We start from the raw sequence: 26,771 nt of genomic DNA, 5'->3' as shown, positions 1-26,771 counted from the left end.
AATCTGAACCTTCATTCCTTTGTTCAGTTGTGGCCCCTTACACTTTGTCTTCTGGCTGCTGTTGACCTTAAAAATAAAATAGCCAGTTATTTTACCAGCAAAGTGGGAATAGCAGAAGAATTGCATGCTATAGCAAAAACCATAGTGCAAGTCCAGCAAGCTAAGGAGAGGAACGTTACTTTCTAGAGAGAAAAGAGGAGTGTGAGAGGGATGATTTTGAAGAAAAGTCGGTTGGAGGGATGGAGGAAATGGAGAGTTCAGGGTAGCTATTGTTTCTTGTTGGATAAGTTGCTGGGCAAGGGAGGAACTCTTCTGGCTGGAGTAATAAGGTAGTGTGCGTTTTTTCCTGTTGTGATCTGTAATTGACAATTCTTCCTATTGGAGCCTGTAATTCACCATCTTGTTGGGGGTCTCTAATTGAGGAGTGGTAGTGTCCAGAGTGCCTGAGGGCTCCCCCTTCTGGCCTTTTTAAATGAGATTTTATTTAATTTTCATACTGCCAATAAGGAGGGAATTTCACTACCCGAAAATGGTTTTAAAACCTCAGCTTTCACCCCCCAGCACCGAGTATAGTTAGTTTTGAAAATATAATAGTTCTCTAGCCTTCTGAAGTCTCATTTTTAAAATTGACCTACTGGCTGGCTTGAAATAAACATTTTTAGTTGATTTATGCAATAGCCTTTAAAATAAACTTGAATTTTTAAAGCAGGTGGACATAGAATTTGTTATTGAGCACTGTAGAGACAAAGAAATAGCCCCTAATGCTGATTATTTGGTGGGTTTTGTTTTGTTTTTATAAAATCTTTGATCCTATAATTTTCTGGGGGTTGCTAACCTGTTGTAAACATTTGTTATTTTGCATTGCAAAGACTAATGTTGCTTAAGTTTTTTGAAAGGTTATAGAGGTAACCTGTGTTATGAAAACAGTAGGATCATATGCCCCTAAGTCTCTAGTGCATGCTTTGATTCCAGCCTGATGTATAAGTTCTGGATTGTCTGCAGATTTATTTCTCTTTGGAAAGTCAAATTCTTTCCTATCACATACAATCACAGTTAAGTCAAGCTCAGCCATAAGTAAATAGGCTAATGTTTTCATAGCACAATATGCTGTGCTCACACCTTTCCACCTTTTCCCCATAGTGAGATTTTACCTCACAACCCAGTGCATACACATATATGTATAAACCATAGAAACAAAGTTTCATGAAGCAATACTTTACTGCAAACCATGGACTCTGTTTTCTATTTTATTGTTTTGTTTTGTTTGTTTTTAATTCTGGTATCATCTGTTAGATTGATTTCATGATACAGAGTTTCAAAGATACTTTCTTATTGGAAGAATATTTGCATTTTAAATAAAAAGGTGGAAGGAGACAAAATGCATTGTAGTATTTGCCTTTTTAGACCAGATTTTAGTGATTTTCAAAAATTTAACATTTAATATTGAATATTTTTCATGAGCTTTAAAAAAGTTTTGACTAAATATTTAAAGCAAATTTATTAAAAGAAACGTGAAGTCCTGCTGTATTAATAAAATATGGTAGTCACATGTTTTTATATGTATCATGTGCTCATTCTTTACTGTTTTTTTTTACTTCATTTCTAAATACTCAGTAGCACATTGTTTTAAATTTTGGTTGACTATAATTCAGTATACTGGAGTATTTCATCTGCGTGTGACCTGTGTTCTCCATTCCAGGAGCAGCCTAATCAAGTTAACTATGGAAATATTTGCACAGGATTGGAAGTGCTGAGTTTCTTGCTAACTGTTCTCCAGTCTCCAGCCATCCTCAGTAGCTTCAAACCCCTGCAGCGTGGAATCGCTGCCTGTATGACATGTGGAAACACCAAAGTCTTACGAGCAGTCCATAGCCTTCTCTCACGCCTAATGAGCATTTTCCCAACAGAGCCAAGTATGTGACCTTCCCCATTGATGCCTTTCTTTCTGAGTGGATGGGTGGGCACAAAGCTTGTTATTGGAGAGTGCTCATCCTCCAGTTACTATATGGAGCATTTTACTATTTCACTTTTCTTTATATTTTCAACCTTTTAAACAAAAATTGACATAAGAACTTAATAGCAGTAGTCACTGCATTCTATTTTTTGTCTGCAGTTCTTCATCAGCTGAGCATTCCTGTTTCCTTAAGGTAGTAAAGGGAAGTTAGGTGAAAATATTTTGTCAGATGTTGAACAATTGACAAGATAAATACTGTAAGTGTATTTTGAAGTGAGTTCAAGTGAGATAAAAGGTTGTCAGTTGTCTTCGTAAAGTAGGAACCCTGCCCAGAGGGGAGCACCAATGGGAGAGAAGTGCTCATGCCAGTTGCCACAGATCCCAAAATAACTAAAACTCAGCCCCTTAGTGAGAGGGAGATTAATGTCCCAGGGCCTGGTCAGGCCTGAGAACCCAAACCACAGAGGCCAGGTTCTTGCTTCTGTTTTAGGCACTTCCAGTGTGGCCTCCAAGTATGAAGAGCTGGAATGCCTCTATGCAGCCGTTGGGAAGGTCATCTATGAAGGACTCACTAACTATGAGAAGGCCACCAATGCGAATCCCTCTCAGCTCTTTGGTGAGTGTGTGCCTGAGCCTGGTTTTCCCAGCACTGGTTTAGTTTGGCATTGTTTTGTCTGTGTTCCCTGGACGAGCTTTCTGTAGAAAGGAAAGGCTCAGGCTGTCTGGGGGGGGTTGCTGAGGGTGCCTCTGTGTGTCCTGGTGCATACAAGGCTATGGTCCCCTGTGGTCTTTGAGGTGAACAACCCCACCCCACCCCTCCCCAAACCAGTGCTTCCGTGTTTCTTCCACCTCATCCTCAGATGCAAATTTGGTTGCGACTGGAATTGCCCCATGTTGCATGGATACTCCTGACCTGGTTTTACACAAAGCACAGAGATGCTGCTAAAACAGTATGCAAACATGTAGAATCACTGCCTTTCACAACGTGTTCACCTGTCAGCCACTCATAAGCCAAGAACTCCTCCCCATCTACGTGGTGAGGCCCTGGCTGCCCCAGGTGAAAAGAAAGTTGGTTTCTTGGGTAATGAGGGCAGCTGGGTGACTTTGGCCTCCAGATACCCAGAATGTATAAATACTCTGATTTTTGCTAAACTCACATCTGTGACTAGGATTAGGCCTTGGGTTAGCAACTCTGAAATTTTTTTTCTCCCTTATTATATATTCATTGTATAAAACTTTGAAAATACAAATGAAGGAAAGCTAAATAAAAGTAACCTGTCAGCCTCTCTACTCATTCAGCATTTTAAGATGCATGTCTTTTTTCTATACATAGGTATAGAAATCCGTATACAGAAAGCACTTGCTATGCAAACACTTATCTGCGTTTGTAAACCATAGGTTATTGTTTAATGAGTTTCTTTCCCTCCTAACTCTTCCTACTTGTTACATGAAATTCAGGAGTCTGATACATTTAGTTAAAATGGTATCCCTTGCTATTCATGCTTGTTGTCTCTATTCTGGAGCCAGATAGATTTGGATAGTGAGGAATGCTTTTGTTACTTCTTAAAAAGTGGGATCATACAGCAGATCCTGCTTTGCAACCTTGCTTCTATCTCAGTGTAGCTTGAACATCTTGTTAATTCTCCAAAGGACTCTCTTTGAGAGGGCTCACCACCTTTGGCCCTGCCTCCCTCCTTTGTGGGGTTAACAGCAGGCCAGGGGCAGCCTTGGGGCAAGTGGGTCTGTCCAGTTGGCCACACTGCTAGATCCAGGGCTCCATTACTGATGGCTGCTCAGTAGAGGTGAGCATGGCAGCCAGGAGTGTTCCCCGTAGTCCTTGTCCTCACCCGCCAGCGTCATGGGTTACCTGTCGAAGAATCAGATTGGTCACATGTTTACTACTGTATTGAGGGCCAGCTTTTTAATGAATCAGACCTAAAATTGTCTAAATCTGGGATGATTGCACCTGTAAATGGAAAATACGTACCCTTTTATTTTTCTATGATGTGAACCATGAACACAAAATTAAATTTAATGTGTAGATCAGGGTCAGGATGTTTATAAAAATGCCAGTTTTTTTCACATACTCAGTATTTGTGCTCTGGTGTTAGGCAGTTTTTCAGAACGAGGTGCAAATTGAATCTAAAACATTTGTCATGCCCAGATAGCCTAGGTAAAAAGGAAGCACCCCCCCAAACATATATGGGACAAAACATTTTGCTTAGGGTGGTTTGCCATAAATACCCTAAAGATAAATGCAGAACTGAAGGTGAGACTGTTTCTACTGAAGCACAGAAATCAGTTTTTATGCCTGAAGATTTTGCTCATGAATTAAGAATTGAGAGTGAACATATAATATTTCAAAATGTTGTCTTTGCCATATAAAGGCTTACAATGTTGACATTTGGGATTAATTCATACCTTTGTTGGAAACAGCACATTTTAAAATGTTTTAATTAGCACATTTTTGTCAATTACTCACTTTTCTAAAACTTTTCTAAAAAGAAAACTGGCAATTTCTACCTTTTAGGGACCCTTATGATCCTCAAGTCTGCCTGCAGCAACAACCCGAGCTACATAGACAGGCTGATCTCAGTCTTCATGCGCTCCCTGCAGAAGATGGTCCGAGAGCACCTCAATCCACAGGCAGCCTCGGGCAGCACAGAAGCAACCTCAGGTGACAAACTTGACTTGTTCCCAGTTTTTCCCTCAAGACTAAACAGTGCTGGCTTTGTGACTGAATTCTAAAGTAAACACTAATGCCTGCTGTTCATGTGAAATTCATTATCAGTTGCTTTTAACAAAGAGTTTGTAAGGGGTTCATTTAAAACCAAAATGAGACTCCTTTTGAAAATGAACTGCTTTAAAATTTGTGAATGTGAGAGGGAAGAAACATTTAAATGATTGGTCATTTGTGTGGAACTTGCAGCACTGAGTGTTATCTAACAGTTTTGCTGTAGAACAGAGATTGCCCAGAGTTGTTATGTCTGACGAATTAAGTCTCAAGTTCCAGACCTGAGGAGTGGACTCCAGGAATCTGGGTGATATGTTTGTTGGGAGGGGAGTGGGCTGTGGTCGGCACAGCTGCTCAGTGCACCTTGGAACACAAGTACCATTGACGTGACTTTGGGACTTGACTGTACCCCAGGGTTGCCTGCCTTGGTCCCAACAACTTCATCATCTCTTCCTTGTGGGGAGCCCCTTTACAAGGGCCACCATTGCAAGGTGGTGTAATAGCAAGAAACTGAGGAGGCTGGAGAAAATATTTGGGGGGAAAATGGGCAGAATCAACATGCTATGTAGTGCAAAGTGGTTTCTGTTGATGTACCTTGTAGAAGTTGTTGAGCTGTGTTCTTTCTCCCCACGAGCAGGAACTAGTGAGCTGGTGATGCTGAGTCTGGAGCTGGTGAAAACACGCCTGGCTGTGATGAGCATGGAGATGAGGAAGAACTTTATTCAGGCCATCCTGACCTCCCTCATTGAAAAATCCCCCGATGCCAAAATCCTCCGGGCTGTGGTGAAAATTGTGGAAGAATGGGTTAAAAATAATTCCCCAGTGGCAGCCAATCAGGTGAGCTGGGAAGAGGGGCTGCAAGTTGGCCAGGTTACCTTTGTATGTAAAAGAAAATTCAGGCCTTGCTTCCTAAGCTTTTCTTCTGGAAGGTCCCATCAAGCACAACTTTTCTCTATTTGCAGTGACAGTATCTTTTTTTAAAGATGGGTTTTTCTTACTGTGCTTAACAGATTTTAAATAGAAACTTGAGATAATTGGTCACTCATCTTAATGTGGTTTTACTTGTTAAAATGTTAAATGGACCTTACTTGTTAGTCTTTTATGGTGGTGAAGGTAAGCCAAGAAAAAAATGAGAGACTATTATTTAATAAGATGCTTGCAAACTTGTGATTTGTTTTATAATTTAATTGCTTTCTCTCCAAAGTGAGCTGTAATTCCTAAGGAAATTATATTGGCATCCGTCTTGATTTTAAGCATCCAAAGATAACCAGGGCCATCTTTGATGTTTTATTTATTTGTTTAGAAACGACCATCTTGTTTTACTTGACAAAATTGTAGGAGCTTAAAAAGTAGTAGAGCAGATGGCTGAAGTATTTTGGACATGTCTTCTCTCAGATAGAAGTAATTGACCTTTTGTTTTAAAAAATTCATACAGACACCTACACTCCGGGAGAAGTCCATCTTGCTTGTGAAAATGATGACCTACATAGAAAAGCGTTTTCCAGAAGACCTTGAATTAAATGCACAGTTCTTAGACCTTGTTAACTATGTCTACAGGTAATTACTGCAGTTATCAAGTATTTTATGTATCAATCTATAGTGTGCTCTCTGACCAACCAACATTACATGACTTTTTGATTTTTTTGTTATACCCAAGTTTTACATACTCATTTAAATTCTAAATCATGTAACATGTTTTGGCATCACTACTGAACATTTTGCACAAATGCTGCATCAGCCAGCAATGGTTTGTAGCGTACTCTTGGTTTTCATAAAGGCATTTCGGGAAGTCGGTACCCCCCTGTTTGCTTATGGCTTGAGGGGTTCACCTTCGGGTATAGCTCTTTCATCTTGCTGTTATTCCTTCGGTTACAGGGATGAGGCACTGTCTGGCAGTGAGCTGACTGCAAAACTCGAGCCTGCCTTTCTCTCTGGGCTGCGTTGTGCCCAGCCACTCATCAGGGCAAAATTTTTCGAAGTCTTTGACAATTCTATGAAACGTCGGGTTTATGAGCGTCTGCTTTATGTGACCTGCTCCCAGAATTGGGAAGCCATGGGGAACCACTTTTGGATTAAGCAGTGCATTGAGGTAGGACGAGCTCTGCTCACTCTCTGTGGCCGGGGCACTGAAGCCAGGAGGTATTCACATACACCAAGATGAATAGAAATCTCCCCATTCAACTACTTTTAATTTGTAGTAGGAAGAAAAAAAAAGACTTAAAGCCAAGTGTTATCTAAAGCTTTTTTGGGGTGATTTTAAGTGCTTTAATTAGAAAGTTGAATAATATTCCTTAGTTTGTAGCTAAAGATTGATTTTCCCTCCAATATAAAAATTGTAAATTCTGTCTATATGCCCTAGAAGATTGAATGTGCTATAACTGTCAGCTCTCATAATTCTTAAAGCAGGAAGGCGGGGCCTCTAGGCTCTAATCCCTCAGTGTGGGGAGTCAGGGTGCTGGGGATAAAGGCCTGTGTGAACAGACCATTTCTGTGGATGCTAAGTCAGAGGCTTTCGAATATTTCTTTTGTTTGTTTTTCAAGATTTTTAAGTTGATTTTTAGAGAGAGAGGAGGGGAGAGGGTGAGAGAAACATTGATGTGAGAGCGAAACATTGATTGACTACCTCCTGTGGGATCAAGCCTGCAACTTGGGCATGTGCCCTGACCAGGAATTGAACTGTGACCTCCTGGTTCATAGGTTGATGCTCAACTACTGAGTCACGCTGGCTGGGCACCACATTACTTTTTTTTAGATGAGACGGAAGGTTGTGAAATTCTCTTTGAGGGTAAAGAATGGAATTATGGCATTGGGTTTCAGTGAGAACTTGTTAACTGACATATTTCAGTTTGCACTGAATATGCATTTTCTTAATGCTGAATGGCAGTGGAGTGGGCAAAGTTCCTTGATATATTCATTCATTCATTCATTCATTCATTCATTCATTCATTCAAGAGACCTATAGATGGCTGTTATTAGGTGGCAGGCCCTGGTCAGGTACTGTTGATACAGAGATGGAAGACATTGCCTGTGCAGATACACAGGGATTGATAGAGGACAAGGTAGGCTATAGAGCACAAGCCAGGAATCCTCTACCCTTCCCTCCTCCATCCTGTGTATCTTGTCTATCACCAGGGGTTACCAGTTTAGGATCACTCACTTCTCCCTCTTCCACCTTCTACCTCCTGCTTATCGCCACCATCATGGCTCACAAGGGTGACGGGAACAGTGTCTTAGCGCTCACCCACCTTCCCTCCTACCCACTACAGTTTTTTTATTACAGAATTGTTCTTAACGAACAAAGCTGTTCATGTCGCTGTTTGCCACGGTACCTGGCACAAAACCCAGCCTGCAGGAGACAGTCTTGCTGGCCCCTGAGTGGCTAGACCTGTGCCACTCTCTCCAGCCTGTGCTGTTGTCTCTTCACTCACTAGTTTCCCGCTTTGCTGGCTTCTGTGTTCCCAGACATGCCACATTTTTGACGCCCCAAGCTGAGGCAGGCACCCTCTTCTCTGTCAGTCTGTTGTTCTGTGGCTGCTGTCGTGAGTATGTGTCTCTATGTGTTGATGTTGGCCTTGTCCTTCCCGCTGACACTTCATCTTCACGATGGTAGGGGATGCCAGCTCTGTGAAGTTGACAAATGAATCTCCAGGGCCTCACAGCACCTTGTGGGGGCTCAGTAAATATTTGCCAAAAGAATGCAAGAATGACTGGAGGGCAGCATGAGCAGAGGCCAGGTGTGGCGGCATATTGGGGTGTAAGGCGTAGTCTTGGAAGTGCTACGTGCAGGTGGGGAGCGTTACATTTCGGGAGATCTTGTGATCCACGCTATAAGGAGCTTGCACTGTTCCCTGAGGACTGTGAAAGCCGGTCGAGGGTCAGCTGTGTGGAAGAAGATGGGTTTGAGAAGAGTATGTCAGGATGAGTTAGGGAGTTCTGTCCAGGCGGTGACAGCTGCCTAAGTATTCAGGAGGTAAAATTGGCAGGACTTGGTGATGTGGCATGAGTGATGAGACAGAAGAAAAAATTTGGTGGATGAAGCAAAGGAACCTGTCTTACCTGTCTGGGAGATGCTGCAGAGAGAACAGGAGAAGATGCCCTCTGGTAGGGGAGAAAGATGCTGAGCTGAGCTTTCTCTTAGACATAGTCAGAGGTTCCTGAGTGAGGGACGTGTAGAGAGGTTCAGACTTTTTGTCAAAACTGGGGAGATGTGCGGAGCAAAATTGTGGGCTTGGGAGCCATCAGAATGGGTATGCCTGTCAAGATGACTAGATAGTGACTGGTTCTACACACCCCAAATGCCAGGTGTGGGTGCTAGGTATTTATTTCTGTCCACAAACCCTCTAGCTTCTTTTGGCCGTGTGTGAGAAGAGCACTGCCATTGGGACCAGCTGCCAAGGAGCTATGCTCCCGTCCATCACCAATGTCATCAACCTGGCCGACAGCCATGATCGAGCAGCCTTTGCCATGGTCACACATGTCAAGCAGGAGCCTCGGGAGCGAGAGAACAGCGAGTCTAAAGAGGAGGTAATGTCTGGATTGTGTGGGGCCTCCTTTTCACAGCAGAATGCCCATTTCTCCAATTTTATATTAGTGTTGAATTTCTTTAGGGCAAGAGTGCTGCATTAAAATCTGTCTACTTAAAAGCTCTGAATGTGGTACCTACATTCAATTAGATTTTTTAAATTGAGATATAACGGACATATAACGTTATATTGCTTTCAGGTATACAACATAAAGAGTTGATATTTGTATGTATTGTGAAATGATCATACTAAGTCTAGTTAATATTCATCATCACACAATTACAGAATTATTTTTTCTTGTGATGAGAACTTTTAAGAACTACTCTTTTAGAGATTTTCAAATATACAATACAGTATTATTTACTGTAGTCGCCATGCTGTACATTACATCCCCAGGACTTACTGGAAGTTTGTACCTTTTACCCCCTTCATCGATTTTCACCCCCCTCCCTCACTGCCTTCACCTCTGGCAACCACCAGTTTGGCTCTCTGACTTATTTCACTTAGTGTCATGCCCCTCAAGGGCCATTCATGTTTTTAAAAATGGCAAGATTTCATTCTTTTTTATACCTGAACAGTATTCCATTGTATGTATGTATGTACACACTCACACACATTTTCTTTATCCATTGATCCATCCACAGACACTTATGTTGTTTTTGTTCAGTTAGATTTTTAGAAAATTTATTTTAGATACGGAGACAGAGAGACATAGATTTGTTGTTCCACTAATTCATTCATTCACTGGCTGATTCTTGTATGAGCCCTGACCGGAGAATGAACCCACAACCTTGGCTTATTGGGATGATGCTCTAACCAATTGAGTTACCCGGCCACATCTAATAATCTTTATTGTTTTTACTGTTGGTACTTTATTTTGCTTCCTATAATCCAAATATGAAAGCAAAATGGTGTCATCTATAAATAAAGAGAGAAGGAGATAGGTTTGGTCTAGAATCTGTTTGTTTATTTTAGAATTCAAGATTTTTTTAATAATTATAAACTTCAGAAATTAACTAAAATATTACTTGCCAAAAATGTAATAAGTTTTTAAGAGTTGTGTTGGTTGGATTTTAATTATTGACTTTTTAGTTTTGCTTATTTGTGTTTGTTTTTTAGGATGTAGAGATAGATATTGAACTAGCTCCTGGAGATCAGACCAGCACACCCAAAACCAAGGAACTTTCTGAAAAGGACATTGGAAACCAGCTGCATATGCTAACCAACAGACATGACAAATTCCTTGATACTCTCCGGGAAGTGAAGGTCTGTGTGCGGGTTTGGAGGCATAGTTGTGGTTTTTACCCCTCTGAATATTTTGAATCCTAAATCAGGATTATTCCACAGCAGTGTAAGATTTTCCTTTACAAGTTTCGCTTTCTTTCCTTTCTCAATGGAAACTATTATAGCTCTGTGAGACTCTAAAGTGGATGTTTTATGCAAGGATTTGTGAAAGGAATTACATTGTCTTATGGGAGAAAATACGAAAAAGAGGTTAATTCCCCATTTCTGTCCCTTGAAAGGGATGGTAAAATTGTTTACTAAATATATATGATGAGACATTGCTGGATTATTTTTCAAGTACAATAAAAAAGAAGAAAATGAGAATATGTGGTGAATCAGGTCTACTTTTGGGAGCAGGGAAATCCAAATATACCTATTTTGAGATCTTTCCAGATCTTTGGCTTCCACAAACTCTCAGGTTAATTATAGATATGATTGTTTTTCAGGTAATGACTCTTAGAATCACTTAGGGCTCCATATACTGAGTTACTTTTGAGGAGTGTTAGAAACAGGGATGATTCTGTTCATATTAGGAGCTAGGCGGGCCCCATGGGCTTTAAGCAGGCTAGAAACCTGGCTGTTTATAAGAAATGTTGGCAGCTAATTCAGATTTTCAAAAACAACATAGCTGTGGACAAAATCAACCCATCTGTGGATTTGATAGCTCTTTGGGCCCTTGGATTCCAACTCTGGCTCCTTTTGTAGGATGTTCTGTTTCATTCCAGCTACTTTTCCATCTCTTGTTCGCTGTCAGTTGCAGAGACTGAACTTTCAGGGTCCTTGATTTTTATAACTTGCTCATATGTGTGTGCTTTTCCTATTTCCCCTTTTATATTTTCAGTGGCCTTTGCTTGATGGCACCTGTGTACCTCTCATGTACTTTCAGCATAGGCATGTTTGGAAATGCCCTTAAAGTTAAAAAATGAAGGCGTGTCACTGATGAGTCCCTTACCCACGTCTGTGCTTGGCTGCTAAACCCAACATGGGTTGATCTCTGGTGCTCAGGACCTGTGTTTTCACTCTGACATGACACTTGCTCAGACCTTTGGAAGTTAGGAAGTGGAGGAGTCTGGTCGAGTGTGGGCCTGAAGTGCCGCCTCAGCGTGAACGTGTGAGGCAGCTGTGGCAGGGAGCTGAGCACCAGCCCGGGCCCCGTGGCGCTAACTTTTCTTCTTTCTGTAGACTGGGGCACTGCTCAGTGCCTTTGTCCAGCTGTGCCACATTTCCACAACACTGGCAGAAAAGACCTGGGTCCAGCTTTTCCCCAGATTGTGGAAAATTCTGTCTGACCGACAGCAGCATGTGAGTATATTTTTAAAGTTCTGTTTTGGAAAATGTAGTTTTAGCTTTTGATAAATTTTTGTGATAAAATAATCTTAAGTTTCAAAGGATGAGGAAACTACTGCCTGTTATCTAAGAGTGAATTATTAAAAATATTCACAGATGCTGTGTGAGAGAGTAAAGACTTGATGGATTTTTGAATGAAGTTCTGAGCTAACATGATCTTTGGTTTCAGGCTCTAGCCGGCGAGATTAGCCCGTTCCTGTGCAGTGGCAGTCACCAGGTGCAGCGGGACTGTCAGCCCAGCGCACTGAATTGCTTTGTGGAAGCCATGTCCCAGTGTGTCCCTCCCATCCCCATCAGACCCTGCGTTCTGAAGTACTTGGGGAAAACACACAACCTTTGGTTCCGTTCCACATTAATGCTAGAGCACCAGGCTTTTGAGAAAGGCCTGAGCCTGCAGATTAAGCCAAAGCAAACAGCGGAATTTTATGAGCAGGAGAGCATAACTCCACCTCAGCAGGTGAGGCCCCCTCATTGTTAATTACATCTTCCTTGGTAGTGACGTCATGGTCTCAATAAACATCTCCCAAGTGATTTTAAATTCTAGCACAATGAAGTTGCTTTATTGAAAAAAGAAAAAAGTATATGTCATGAGCACTCAGAAACCAGGATCTGTGTTTTCAGGAGATCCTGGATTCCCTTGCAGAACTTTACTCTTTGTTACAAGAAGAAGACATGTGGGCTGGTTTATGGCAGAAGCGTTGCAAGTATTCCGAGACAGCAACTGCTATTGCTTACGAGCAGCATGGATTTTTTGAGCAGGTAACCGTTGTTGAAGGAAATGGCTGGGATGCGTGGTTATATATATTATAATATTACAATATTGTAATGTCCTCAGGTCAGTTCACATTTATATAAGAAGTTTGCTGTTTTACTTGAAGCATCTGTCCTACACATAAAGGCCCTTTGAGAGAAACATACATGACATGAAAATTTTTAATGCTTAGTCCTAAACACTTTACCATTACAAGCTAATGTGGATGGTTTTTATCTGCACTCATTGGTCCTGTTGGAAGTGGAAGGTAGATGGCATTTTGTGTTTAAATTTCAGTCTTCATGCTTGGTCTTTCAGTGTAGCATGGGTGGGCCAAGGTCACGGTATGGTTCTCAGCCCTGTTTAGGATACTGAGCCACAGAAACTCTGGAAGCATGGGTATGGGCTGTGGCCTCTGCTCTTACTGTTGAAGGACAGAGTGGTTTATCCTGGGGCCGGGAGCCTCCCTCTCCATTCTGTGTGGGGAACGACGCACCCTCACTTCTCCTCCCTTTTCCCCCCAATCTTCTGTACTCTGAGTAGGGGATTCCAGGGGGGGCAAGCGATTGTAGAGGAGTGAGGCACTCCTGGGTTTATGATCCAACTTGCCTTAAATCACTGAGCAACAGCTGTGGAAAGTTTGCTAGGTAAATAGCAGTTTGAAAGCATTATTAACTTTTTTTAGGCACAAGAGTCCTATGAGAAGGCAATGGATAAAGCCAAAAAAGAACATGAGAGGAGTAATGCATCCCCTGCTATTTTCCCAGAATACCAGCTTTGGGAGGACCACTGGATTCGGTAAGCCCAATAGGGATGTATTCCTGTCAGCTAAGAGTTAGTTAAGGGAACCCATGACAAATCTCTGAAATGTTCTCATAATGAGTATTTTTATTTTATTATTATTTTTAATATGTCTGTTGATTTCAGAGAGAGGAAGGGAGAAGGGGAGAGAGAGAGAGAGAGAAACATTAGTGATGAGAGAGTCATTGATCGGCTGCTTTCTGCACACTCCCAACTGGGGATTGAGCCCGCAACCCGGGCATGTGCCCTGACCAGGAATCGAACCATGATCTCCTGGATCCTAGGTCAGTGCTCAACTGCTGAGCCATGCCCGGCTGGGCATGAATGTTTTTAAAGGGAACTTTGCTACTTTCTTCATGACTCCATAGAAAAAAGAACAAACAAAACTCTACTGACAGTTTTAAAGGCTTGAGTAATTAAAAGTGTCTGTTGGAGGAATAGTGATTCCTGCCTCTCCACTGCTCTGGGGCTTTGAGCTCTGCTGTGCAGTAGGCGATTCTTGATGTTCCAGGGAGCAGTTCCTTCCAGAGGGCAGGTGGAACTTGCAATAGACCAAGCCTGGGATCCCACAGGAGCCCACCCTTCTCTAGGGGGAAGAAAGTTTTTTTCTGTGGAGTGAAAATAAATGACTGTCCCCTGTGCTTTCTGAATCTGTTGGTGTGTTGGTAACTGAACTTCTCAACTCCCTGGTGTTCTAGGTGCTCTAAGGAATTGAACCAATGGGAAGCCTTGACAGAGTACGGCCAGTCCAAAGGTCATATAAACCCTTACCTCGTCCTGGAGTGTGCTTGGCGGGTGTCTAACTGGACCGCCATGAAGGAGGCATTGGTGCAGGTGAGACCTCCCTCCCACCACCCTGCTGACTCATCCACTCTTGGGTTATGTTCCCACAGCTTCGTGGGTTCCTTTTGTCAAAGCCATGAATCTCTCTGGAGATTTCACTTAGAACAACCTGGGAATTTTGGGAGATCAAAATAGATCTTGGGAAGCAAGAATTATTTCTGGTTATCTCTAGCACCTTTCCTGAATTTGAGTTAAATTATAAATTGTTAGTTAATCATTCAGTTACAATAATAAGTGTCAGGTATGGAGACCTTGGATTCTATGAGCAAACGAATAGTCCCTGGAGAAATTTGGAAGAACAGAGTCAGTGTTACTGGTGGATTTGATTGGCAGAAGTACTGCTAGACGTGAGTCCAGCATAGGTGACTCAAACAATCCCAGCGCTTGGCAGGTGAGGAGTTGTCAGTAAAAGTTTGGTGAATGAACTGGTATCAACATGTTTTGTACTATGGAAGTGATGGTGGTATAGTGTAAGTGAAATTGATTCATTAATTTGGTTGAGCTCCACATATAAAAAAATTAAACTGCACCCAGAGGGGTTGGTGCATGATGGAAGAGTGGGACACAGGTACCGTTCCTTTTCTTCTGCTGGGAAGTTTCTGTCGAGTAACAAACGCGCTGGACAACAGCCCTGTGCACCACCTGACCCCGCAACACATTATACATATATTTTGCTGACAGAATGCATTTACAGTTGATTATAATTCTTAACTTTTAAAAATCTCCTTTCCAAGGTTTCAGTTACCAGGATATGTGCAGTATCATACTGTTGATAGGTCTGCAAATGAATTCCTTCTTCACAACCTCTTTATTATTTTCCAAAAATTGTAGGGCATTAAAAAAAAATCTTTATTGATTTGAGAGAGAGAGAGAGACATTAATGATTAGAGAGTCATCAATTGGCTGCCTCCTGCATGCCCCCTACTGGGCATTGAGGCTGCAACCCCGGCATGTGCCCTGACTGGGAATCGAACCTTGATCTCCTGGATCCTAGGTTGATGCTCAACCGCTGAGCCACACTGACAGGCTGTAAGGCATTTATTAGAAAAAAGCTCAAAGTATACAAACGTTCTGAGTAATTGTTAGTAAATGAATTTCAAGCTGTCTTTATCGGACTAAGTTATTTATTTGCTGGTATTTGAAGGGAAAAACAAATTGTTTATTCCTGTGAATTATGGTTATAGGGCTGCTTGCAGCAGTCCATTTCTTGGTGTGATTTAATAGATGGGGTAATTTTTTCCAGTGGGGAAAAATTAAAAGAGATGCCTTTGCTGTTAATGTTACAGAGGATAGGTGTTATAATTGATGAAAAAAGAAAAAAAGGCCAGTGTTAAATAGTGTTTAAGTCCAGAAAATAGGAGATTGGTGTAATTTTAGAGGATCATGTTGGAAGCAGATATGTTCACAAGTTTGCGTTACTGAACTTCATCATTGGGTTATTGAGATTAACAGGAACCGAGAATGTGAATTTTTGTTCTGTTTTGTTAATCCTCACCTGAGGATATTTTTTCCATTGATTTTTAGAGAGGATGGAAGGGGGAGAGAGAGGGAGAGAGGGAGAGAGAGAAACATCATGTATCTCACATCAATTGGTTCCCTCTCTCATGGGCCCCAACCTGGGCTGGGTATTAAACCTGCAACTCAGGTATGTGCCCTTCACCAGGAATCAAACCCTCGAACCTTCGGCGTGTGGGCTGAGGCTCCAGCCCCTGAGCCACACTGGCCAGGGCAAGAATGTGAATGGTTTTCGAAAGAGTAAGAAGTCAAAACAGGCCAAGGTATAAAATGCAAGATGGCATTATTATTACTTACATCACTTGGGCAGATAGCATTAATGCACTAAAATGTGTATAATTTTTGTTACTTTCCAGAGATGCTTCAGAATGAATGTTTATTGGTATTGTTTACAGCAAGCCCTATGCAATTCCTTCAGCACAGATATTCTTTCATCTTCTTATACAGAGATTATTTTTGAAAAGACTTTAATTTTTTATCATTTAAATGCTCTGTAAGAGATTGGTAATATGTGGTGAATTCTCATGCTTTCTCTAGAAGGTGGTGAGCAAACACGTGGGATTTCAGGAACACATGAGGATCCTTTACCCAGCTGTAGCTGTGTATGTGGGAGCAAGGGTTTGGGTTAAAGAGGGGAAATGTGATGGCTCCATGCTCAGTCTATATTCATAGTAGAACTGATAACCAAGGTATAAGAAATATAGGGAAAATGTTATGATAGATAGTGAAGTGTGGCTTTTAAATCATGGTAACATTTATGGATGTTTAAGCATGTTCTTATAAACCTGAATCACTGCCTTCTGCTTCCTTGTATAATGTGGAACAAGTTAGATTAATTTCCCAGAATAACAATTGAATTAGAAACAATTCATAATCTTACTGATATTTATCAGAGTGGAGATGAATATATGTTTAATACTTTAAAACTTCACTGGCTCACTTTGTAGCCAGGTGATGGTTGTTAATCTGGTCTATCATAGCAGTGGTGATCGGTTTGCCCTTTTTTGGAACTACTGATACCTTAAAGCAAGGAGCCAGTGACATTCTTTCATAGCTAGAGAGATTAGCCACTGACTGGTATTCAGAAAAGGATAGAATCTAGATAAAGCAGCCGAAACATATGACTTTTCTAAAGGAAATAAATGTCTATTTATAGCTTAACTTCTGCCTATTGCTTTGAAGAATTGACTACAAAAATACATTGACTTTCCTTTTAGATTCTTTCTATTGAGAGGAAAAATACCCATAGTTTCCTATATAATGTTCTTTTACTACCAGGTAGAAGTAAGTTGTCCCAAGGAGATGGCTTGGAAGGTCAACATGTACCGTGGATACCTGGCTATCTGCCACCCTGAGGAGCAACAGCTCAGCTTCATCGAACGCCTGGTGGAAATGGCCAGCAGCTTGGCCATCCGTGAGTGGCGGCGGTTGCCCCATGTGGTGTCCCATGTGCATACCCCTCTTCTCCAGGTGGGTATGATACATTAATATGAGCAGTCTTATGGGCCTATCATAGCAGAGAACATCTTCTCCAGGCGTAGATCTGTGAACTGAGCTGGATGGCAAAGAGGAAACTCCTTCCTCTTGTCCTTTCCCATTTAAACTCATGCTCAGTGGAAGGAAGGCCAGAGTGAAAATGTAAAGGACTGAAATGTTGCTTCTCATTTTTGGAGCTTCCAGCGGATTTAAGTGACAGAATACATCCTCAGGAGTGATTTTGATGATGTGCATTTTTGCTTCATGGATTTTCTTTAGTGCTCACTATACCACCATCAGTTCTAAAAATCTGTCATCCTCTGAAACTTCGTTTATCCTCACCTGAAAAATATGCTTTTTTTGTTTTTTTGTTTGATTTTAGGGAGAGAGAAACATCGGTCAGTTGCCTCACATACGTGCTCTGACCAGAGATTGAACCCGCAACCTGGGTTTGTGCCCTGACTGGGAATCAAACCCGCAACCTTTTGGTATACGGGATGATGCTCCAACCAGCTGAGCCACCTGGCCAGGGTGTCCTCTGAAACTCTTAAGACTGCTGATTAAATAGACTATGCCTTGGCTTCTTCCTTTGTGTGTCATCTTTACTGTTTCTGACAGTTTGTTCTAGCCACATGAACCACCCTTCAATTGCTTTTTCTGTCCATAGAACACATGTTTTCTGACTCTTCCCAGCTCCTGTACGCATGTGCACACCACCACCACACACACACACACACACGGGGCTGAGCAGCTACCAGTGTTATTGAGGAAAACTGTCGGTTGATGTTATAACTATAATGCAGAATGGTTATACTTTTTTTTCTTTTGAAAGAGTAGTTTTGAGACTAAATTGGTATGTTGATTTTTATCATAGTATAGTTGCTTTGTAATATACTTAGATTTTCCTGTCTTCTGCAAAGTGAACTAGAAGTTCTTTGAAACAGCTAATTACTTGTTTTGTTTTGATATTTTTCTTTTTGTATCTATTATCTTTTGCTTTATTTCAAGGTATATTGTGAATGACTAAGTATTATGAATAACACAATTGTTAATAATTAAGTAGAAATTATTGTGAATTATATATTTAAAGCATGGAGTTAAAATATAATATTTCAGATAATCCTGATTCAAGTATTTCGGAGGTGAAATTAAAGGTAGTTTTATTTCTCTTGACTACTTCCCTCATGGTTGATGCTTGATAAATAGTTGTTGGTTATCTTGGTTATAAATCTGACTGTAAAAGATGATTTCTATCTCCAATAGCACTGTCAACCAACATAGCTGAGAAATCTTACAGAAAACACAGACAGTGTCCATAAAAATGGTTTTAGGAAACCATTTAACATTTCTATTTGATCATTTTAATAATTGTTCTTATGTTTAGGGTCATATTTATATAGAATTTGAGATAAGGAAGGTGGAGAGACTGAGTTAGAGAAGTGCTTATTTTTAATTTTTTAGAGAGGGAGGAAGGAGAGAGAGAGAGAGAAACATTGATGTGAGAGATACATTGATCAGTTGTCTCCCTTACACACCTCGACGGGGGATCAAACCTTCAACCTAGGTATGTGCCCTGACTGGGGATCGAACCCATGACCTTCTGGTGCGTGGGACAATGCTCCAACCAATTGAGCCACACTGGCCAGGGCAAGAAGTGCTTATTTTTTAAAAATCAAATAAGTACCTTTTGTCCAAACTTAATAAATGTTAATGCCTAATTTAAAAAATATTTATTATATTAAATTAAAAAATACATATTTAGAACTACGACCAGTGCCTCTTTCCCTTCCTCCTATAACTACCACCAAAAAAGAAAATTAGTGAAGGGAAAAGTCTTGGTACTTCTGTATAGTAACATTCCCATCTTACTGATTTTAGACCCCAGGTTTTAATAGAGAATTTAGATGATCAGTCTATCTCTTTGGCATACCGAAAACACCAATACTGGATTCCTGGGTTAACCACTAATGTAGAAGAAACACAGAGCCTGAGTCTTGTTTTAGACAGAATGACTTTAATATATTGTTCAGGCAAATCATCCAGAATAACAGAATAAGGGTTTCTGAAGCTCCTTTTCATGGAAGCAACAACTAGAGTGGGGAATATTGTCAAAAGCAATTTTCAGGATTATGGAAATTAAACACAGACTTGCAACAATCCAAAGAGCATTTAAGAAAGACAACTGTATTTTAGTAAGAATAGCAAACTTTGTAGCATTTAATAGTCATATTACCTTTCTTTCTTTCCCCATTTCCACCATAGTATTGAAAACCAACACTTCCAACCATAGGAGCTGTGAAAACCAGTAGCCTAGTAGCCACCAATGGAAGGTAGAACAGATTTAGAGACACAAAAAACCCAAAAAAAAACAAAACCCCACAAAGAAACACTTGGCCCCAGAGAACTGGCAGTATTTGACCAGCATTGCAGTTCCCTTGAAAAACTCTGTTCACAGGGTTTGTCTCTGTTTGACTGGACTCAGAGCCCACTCAGTAAGGAAAGGCATATGTGGAGGCTTCTGTCAAAAACAATCAATGGCAATTGTTTAACATCACAGCTGCCTGATGGAGCAATACCAGCTGGGGCACAGAAGAAACTGGCTAAGTGCAGGGAAGATTAGGGAATAAAGGATTCCCTAATCCTCCATAGAGGATTTTGAAAAGCTCTAATGTATTTCTGGAAATCTAGAGGGGCTCATAGATTTTGTGCACATGCTCAGGAAAATTGAGAAGACCCTAACTTTCACCACTGGCTGACCTTGAGGCACTGTACAATCAGGGAGTGAAGGCTATGGTAGAATTGAAAAATGCCTGGTGGAGTGTGGAAGGCATGACACAACAGGCACACACAGCCCCTCTGTAGAGGCTTCTGCTGGGAGTCTTATTGTTTCAGGTCTTTAAGTAAATTTCTGTCTAATCATTAGCTGACCATAAGCTAACTGAGCAGAGACTTGAGTGGTTGCATTATACAAATAATATAGACTTTATAGAATTAGTCCAAGAAAGTCACTAAACAAATAGCAACAACCAAAAAAAAGAAAAACCCTTTACAAACCCGTAGAGAGGAGGGATCTCATATCCAGAGTTACCACATTATAATATTCGAAATGTTGAGTTTTCAACAAATAATTATGAGACATGAAAATAAATAGGAAAATAATGGTTCATATAAAGGAGGGAAAAAGTAGTCAATGGGAACTGTCCCTGAGGGAAGCCCAGTTGTTGGACGTATAAACTTTAAATCAGCTATGGTAAACGTGATAAAAAAACTAAAGGAAACCATATGTAAAAAATAAAAGGAAAATACGAGAATGATGTCTCACCAAGTAGAGGATATCGATGAATAGAGTTTAGTAGAAGTATAATGAAATAAAAATTCACTAGAGAAGCTCAATAGCAGATTTTATCAGGTACAAGAAAAAGTCAGTGTACTTGAAGATACATCAATTGATATTGTCCAGCCTGAGGAATAAAAAGAAAAATAATGAAGAACAATAAACAGAGCCTCAGAGACCTGTGAGAGACAGGCGTACCATCAGGCATACCCACATACTCATAATGGGAGTCCCTGAAGGAGTAGGGTGAGAAAAGGGGGCAGAAGGAATATTTGAAGAAATAAAGGCTGAAAACTGCCCAAATTTGGTGAAATTAAGGAACCCATTCATTTACAATAGGATAAAAAAGATTAAAATACTGAGGAATAAATTTAACTTTTGTATTTCAAAGAACAACATCAAGAAAGCAAAAAGCCTACAGAATGGGAGAACATATTTGCAAATCTGATAAAGTACTTTTATCCAGAATGGATAAGGAACTTTTGTAAGTCAACAATGAAGACAACCCAATTTAAAAATGGGCAAAGATTTGAATAAACATTTCTCTAAAGAAGATATATGAATGACCTATAAGCACATGAAAAGATGCTCTACATCACTAGTCATTAGGGAAATGCAAATCAAAACCACAATGAGATACCCCTTCACACCCACTAGCATAGCTAGAATAAAAAAGACAATAACAAGTGTTGGTGGGGAGGTAGAGGGAATGGAACCCTCATACGTTGCTGGTGGGAATGTAAAATAGTTCTGCCTCTTTGGAAAGAGTCTGATAATTCCTCAAAATATTAAATATGGAATTACCATATGATTTTAGCAGTTTCACTCCTAGGTATAACTCTAAGAGAAGTTAAAACATATGGCCACACAAAAACTTATTCAGAGTAGTAAATATTCATAATAGCCCAAATGTGGAAACAGCCCAAATTACCATAAACTGATAAATGAATAAAATGTGGTATATCCATGAAAGGAGCCTTATTCAGCAATAAAAAGGAAATGAAATACTGATAACATATTGCAGTTTAGGTAAACCTTGAATATATGCTGAGTGAAGAAGCCAGACACAAGGTCACATATTGTATGATTCCATTTATATAAAATGTCCGGAATAGACAGATCCATAGAGACAGAAAGCAGATTAGTGGTTGTCACCTTCTGGGAGAAGAAGAGTGGAGGGTGGCTACCAATGGGTATAAAGCTTCTTTTGGAAATGATGTAAAGGTTCTATAATTAGTAATGGCTGTATAACTCTAGGAATATACTAAGAACTACTGAATTGTACACTTTAAGAGGTAATTTTGTTGTTTCAGTTATATCTCAGTAAAGCTATTATAAAACAAATATCCCATTGTTCTATTTTCAGTACGCTTTTGGTGGGAGGGAGGATTAGATAAAGATTTTAGAAATCTACATGGAATGAACTAGACCTGCAATATAGATAATTCTTGTAGGCAATTAAAAAAAAAACAAAAAACTTTTTATTGACCTTTAGAGAGAGAGGAAGGGGAGGGGGGAGAGAGAAACATCGATCGCCTGCTTTCTGCATGCCCCCTACTGGGGACTGAACTCAAAACCCAGGCATGTGCCCTGACTGGGAATGGAACCAACAATCTTTTGGTGCATGGGATGACTCCCAACCAACTAAGCCACACTGGCCACGGCTCTGTAGGCAGTTTTTAAAATCAAGACCACACAATGAGATACTGAGTACTGACCTAGGTGCTATGTTTGGGAAGATTCAGAAAAATTTAAAACATAGATTCTACCTCAAAGGAGGATCCAAGTGGAGGGAGATGACATATCCATAAGAAACAAAATTTTAAATGATTATAGGGAGACTATGATTCACTGCCATGCAGGTAGGAGAAATCCCTGTGGGAGGGGAAGGTAGAACTTAATGGGTAGAATTTGGATAGGATCAAAATTTAGTCCACGGCCCTCCTGGTAAGAAGATGGCACCAGAAGTTTGGAGCCAGCAATGCATCTGAGTAGTAAACTATACAGACTCACAAGGGATGTGGTTGAAAATATCTATACCAGCCTAAAGAGATCATCAGAACCATGTTTTGAAATTCTTAATATGGCTGTGGGATTTTAAATTTTCTCTTCTTAGACATTGGTAGAGAAAGAGCCAACTATTGTTGGAAAAGAGAGAATCGTTTTGGGGGCTACCCCTTAGCAAGTTTTGTCATCTACACCATTCCTCTCCCATCTCCTATCTCACAGGCCACAGAGCTGAGGTTTTAAGATTGGGGGGATTAGGAGAGCCATGCTGGAGGTGAAGAGTGGGTTAATGTGAAAGCTAAGGTATCTGTGAAGTGAGAGTGCTTTCTTTCATGATGGAATTGTGAGATCTTTACAGCAAAGCAGATTCCTGATTGACTCTGGTTTGTTTTCTCATGTGATCTTTGATGTAATGCTTACTGTGGAATCTCTTATGTTGGTCCCATTCAGGCCGCCCAGCAAATCATTGAACTTCAGGAAGCTGCACAAATAAATGCAGGTTTACAGCCGACCAACCTGGGAAGGAACAACAGCCTGCACGACATGAAGACCGTGGTGAAGACCTGGAGGAACAGGCTGCCCATTGTCTCTGACGACTTGTCCCACTGGAGCAGCGTCTTCATGTGGCGGCAGCATCATTACCAGGGTAAACCTACCTGGTCCGGCATGCATTCATCATGTAATTTTCCAGACATCCCACTGTTCTGGTTTCATGTCTTGGTTTTGCTTTGTTTTATTTCTTTTATCAGGTTTTCTGATTTGGGGTGGGTATGGGAGGTAGTGGTGGGGTATGGTGAGACAAAGATGAAGGTGGCAAAGGATGGGAAGGAGTTTTCCTACCTGTTAAATTTTTTCCAGTTAAAACAGAAGTGCTGCTTGTTGTATCAGGGGCTCAGGCCAGTGTGATTGGAGCTCTGGGTTGTGGCTGTTTGTTTTGGCCCCCCATCTCCCCCAAGCTGCTCTCAGGTGGCCGTGTATGTGTAGCCTTCTCCAGTTCTCTGGTCTCCTCTGCTCATACCCTAAACCTGCCAGGCATCTGCTTGTTTAGGGCAGCCTTTGTGATTGAGTTAGCCAAGATGGTCACACTCAACTCAACAGTTAGCGCTTTTTATATCTCCCTTTTGATATAAAATATGAGGAAAAGTAATGAGTTTATTACGGAGTTCCCCATCTTCATAAGCCATGTGTGTTTGTTTTCATTTTTGATTTAAGCCTTATTTTGGGGAACTTTGAAAATATTTGGCATGGACTAATAATTCATTTCTTTGTTCTCTAGCTATTGTAACTGCGTATGAAAATAGTTCTCAGCATGATCCAAGTTCCAATAATGCTATGCTTGGGGTTCATGCGTCAGCTTCAGCAATCATCCAGTATGGAAAAATTGCCCGAAAACAAGGACTGGTCAATGTAGCTCTGGATATATTAAGCCGTATTCATACTATTCCAACTGTTCCTATTGTGGATTGCTTCCAGAAGATTCGACAGCAAGTCAAGTGCTATCTCCAACTGGCAGGAGTCATGGGGAAAAACGAGTGTATGCAGGTAGAGTGCCAGCAGGGCCTGGTGCCTGTCCCTGTGCCCAGCAGGTCCAGTAAAGAAGGATGGGAGTGTCCCCATGGAAACTCCTGGTTCAGATAACAGGGAAGGAGGGTTAGAACTTTGTACAAATACAGCCATAATAGGGGGAAACAGTCCTTCCTAAACAGGAAAGGGAGAGGAAACCACTTGAGAGAGAGAGAGAGAGTGTGTGTGTGTGTGTGTGTGTGTGTGTGTGTATAGATTTCAGTCCTCACCTGGGGACATGCTTTTATAGATCTTAGAGCCAGAGGAAGGGGACGGGGGTGGGGAGGAACATTGATATGAGAGTGAAACATCCATCTGTTGCTTCACGCATGCGCCCCAACTGGGGATTGAACCAGCACCCGCAACCCGGGTATGTGCCCTGACTGGGGATTGAACCCACTGCCTTTCGGTTTACGGGACGACGCTCCAACCGACTGAGTCACATTGACCAGGGTGCCACTTGAATATTTGAATTACATTTTATTGTCTCTGTTCTACCATGTACTTGGTTAATGTATTTAAGGAAAAAATTAAAAACTGCAGAAGTACGAGAGTGTTGTGAGGTAGATTTTCGCCATGTTCAGAGGAATATTAATAAAATCAGTGAAACTTTAGACATATAAAACTTGGAGAAAATAATACCCTGAAAGTGCCTAGAACTGAATTTAGCATTTAGTGATTCAGTTTGAATGTCACTTGTCAACAGATATTCATGGTAGGCAAATTTGTTATTTTATAGCACATTTGTCAGTGACCTTTAGGACTTACTGCCTAGGTTAATATTTTAATGAAGTTATATTATTGTCTAGAAATTTCAATAATTTTTTTCTACACTTTTTTTAAAACAGGGCCTTGAAGTTATAGAATCTACAAACTTAAAATACTTCACAAAAGAGATGACAGCTGAATTTTATGCACTGAAGGGAATGTTCTTGGCTCAGATCAACAAGTATGTATGTTACATAGGGTTAGAAAAACTCATCAGATTTTTAGAATCGTTATTTATTGAAGCCAGTGTGAAGGTCAAACTGGAAATTGGTATGATTCAGTGATAGTTGTCAGGTGTGATGTTTCAGGTGTTTTACCTCTGCAGAGTTAGTAACTTACAGTCAATTGATAAGCCAGTTTGATGCGTAGTACTTTAAAAGCTTTTTAAAAGAGGAGTTGCTTGAAAACAGAACAGCTAATAACATGTATTCATTTCCCCATTTTCCCAGGGAAGCATGCCATTTGGAAGCAGAGTTGATCCCTTTTATGGAGCTGCTCCTTATTTTAGAGCAGGGGTCAGATATCTGTGGCCTGCAGGTCAAATCCAGCTAGTGTCTGGTGTGTGTAAATAACGTATCGAACACCCCCACACCACTGACATGTCTGTGGCTGTTCATGACAACCACAGAGTTGAGTTGTGGCAGAGACTATATGATTAGCAAAGCCTAACCCATTTTCTAACTGGCCTATTACAGAGAAAGGTAGCTAAACCCTGCTTTAGAGAAATGAATATCAGGTGAAATTTTATAAAATACACAAATAGGGTACTTACAAGATGCTACCTGTTGCCATATATAGAGCTTTAAAGTCCACCTTTCACATTTTCAGTTATTGGGGTTGCATTTAAGCTTATTTTTAAATAAAGAAGCGATTTTGTCCAGATAAAAAGGGTTTTATCCCCTTAAAATATTTTAAATTCATATGACATAAAATACATCATTTCAAAGTGTAGAATTTAGTGGATTTTAGTATATTCACAATATTGTACAATCATCACCACTCGCTCATTCTAGAACATTTCCATCGTTCCCCAAAGAAACCACATACCTGGTAGCAGTCTCTTCCTAGTCTCCCCTTCCTTTGTCCTCTGACAACCACTAATCTACTTTCTGTCTCTGTGATTTGCCTGTTTCAACATTTCATATAAATAGAATCATATACAACGTGACCTTTTGAATCTGGCTTTTTAGCATAATGTTTTCAAGGTTCATCCATGTAGCGTGTGTCAATGCTTTGTTCCTTTTCATGGCTGAATACTATTTCATTTATATTCCTGCATTGTATTTATTCGCTCAACAATTGACAGACATTTGGGTTGTTTCCACTTTTCGGCTATTACGAAGAATGCTGCTGTGAGCATTCATGTGCAAGGTTTTTGTATGAGAATCTTTTTCGGTTTTCTTGGGTATATAACTAGGAGTGGAATTGCTGTGTTACATGGTACTTCTTTATTCTTTTTATTTGTTCGGTTAATCCTCACCTGAGGATATTTTTTCCCCATTGATTTTTAGAGAGAGTGGAAGGGAGGCAGGGGCGGCGGGGGGAGAGAGAAACATCGATGTGAGAGAGACACATTGATTGGTTACCTCCCACATGCACCCCAACTGGGGCTGGGGATCGAACCTGCAACCCAGTACCGTGCCCTACTGGGAATTGAACTGGAGACCCTTGGTGCTTGGGCTGACGCTCTAACCACTGAGCAACACTGGCCAGGGCAGTACTTCTTTATCTTTTTGAGAAACTGCCAGCTTTATACAGTAGGTGCTCCATTTTAATTCTCACCAGGATTGTCTGTGGTTTCCAGTTTCTCCACATCCTTGCCAGCACTTATTATTTTTGTGATTGTCCTAGTGGGTTTGAAGTGGTATCTC

At 40.7% G+C, this 26,771-nt stretch overlaps 1 protein-coding gene across 11 annotated transcripts in view; it reads left to right on the top strand.

The window, feature by feature from the left end:
* TRRAP (transformation/transcription domain associated protein) overlaps window positions 1-26,771 on the top strand; it is a 116,382-nt gene that overhangs the window by 67,664 nt on the left and 21,947 nt on the right. For 7 of the 11 annotated variants that reach the window (XM_081136851.1, XM_081136854.1, XM_081136845.1 and 4 more), the window contains 17 exons: window positions 1,700-1,913; window positions 2,445-2,570; window positions 4,485-4,631; window positions 5,326-5,525; window positions 6,124-6,245; window positions 6,564-6,777; window positions 9,033-9,212; window positions 10,331-10,477; window positions 11,678-11,797; window positions 12,012-12,299; window positions 12,464-12,601; window positions 13,279-13,391; window positions 14,093-14,228; window positions 17,031-17,222; window positions 23,020-23,248; window positions 23,846-24,111; window positions 24,981-25,081. In XM_081136851.1, coding sequence (XP_080992977.1) covers window positions 1,700-1,913; window positions 2,445-2,570; window positions 4,485-4,631; window positions 5,326-5,525; window positions 6,124-6,245; window positions 6,564-6,777; window positions 9,033-9,212; window positions 10,331-10,477; window positions 11,678-11,797; window positions 12,012-12,299; window positions 12,464-12,601; window positions 13,279-13,391; window positions 14,093-14,228; window positions 17,031-17,222; window positions 23,020-23,248; window positions 23,846-24,111; window positions 24,981-25,081 — 2,933 coding nt within the window. The remainder of the gene's footprint in view (window positions 1-1,699; window positions 1,914-2,444; window positions 2,571-4,484; window positions 4,632-5,325; window positions 5,526-6,123; window positions 6,246-6,563; window positions 6,778-9,032; window positions 9,213-10,330; window positions 10,478-11,677; window positions 11,798-12,011; window positions 12,300-12,463; window positions 12,602-13,278; window positions 13,392-14,092; window positions 14,229-17,030; window positions 17,223-23,019; window positions 23,249-23,845; window positions 24,112-24,980; window positions 25,082-26,771) is intronic. The other 4 variants (XM_081136855.1, XM_081136853.1, XM_081136847.1 and 1 more) reach the window with 1 other exon arrangement.

The sequence above is a fragment of the Miniopterus schreibersii genome (genome assembly GCF_964146895.1).
Source record: "Miniopterus schreibersii genome assembly, chromosome: 4".
Taxonomy (NCBI): Eukaryota; Metazoa; Chordata; class Mammalia; order Chiroptera; family Miniopteridae; genus Miniopterus; species Miniopterus schreibersii.
This window is presented reverse-complemented; position numbering and strand designations above follow the sequence as displayed.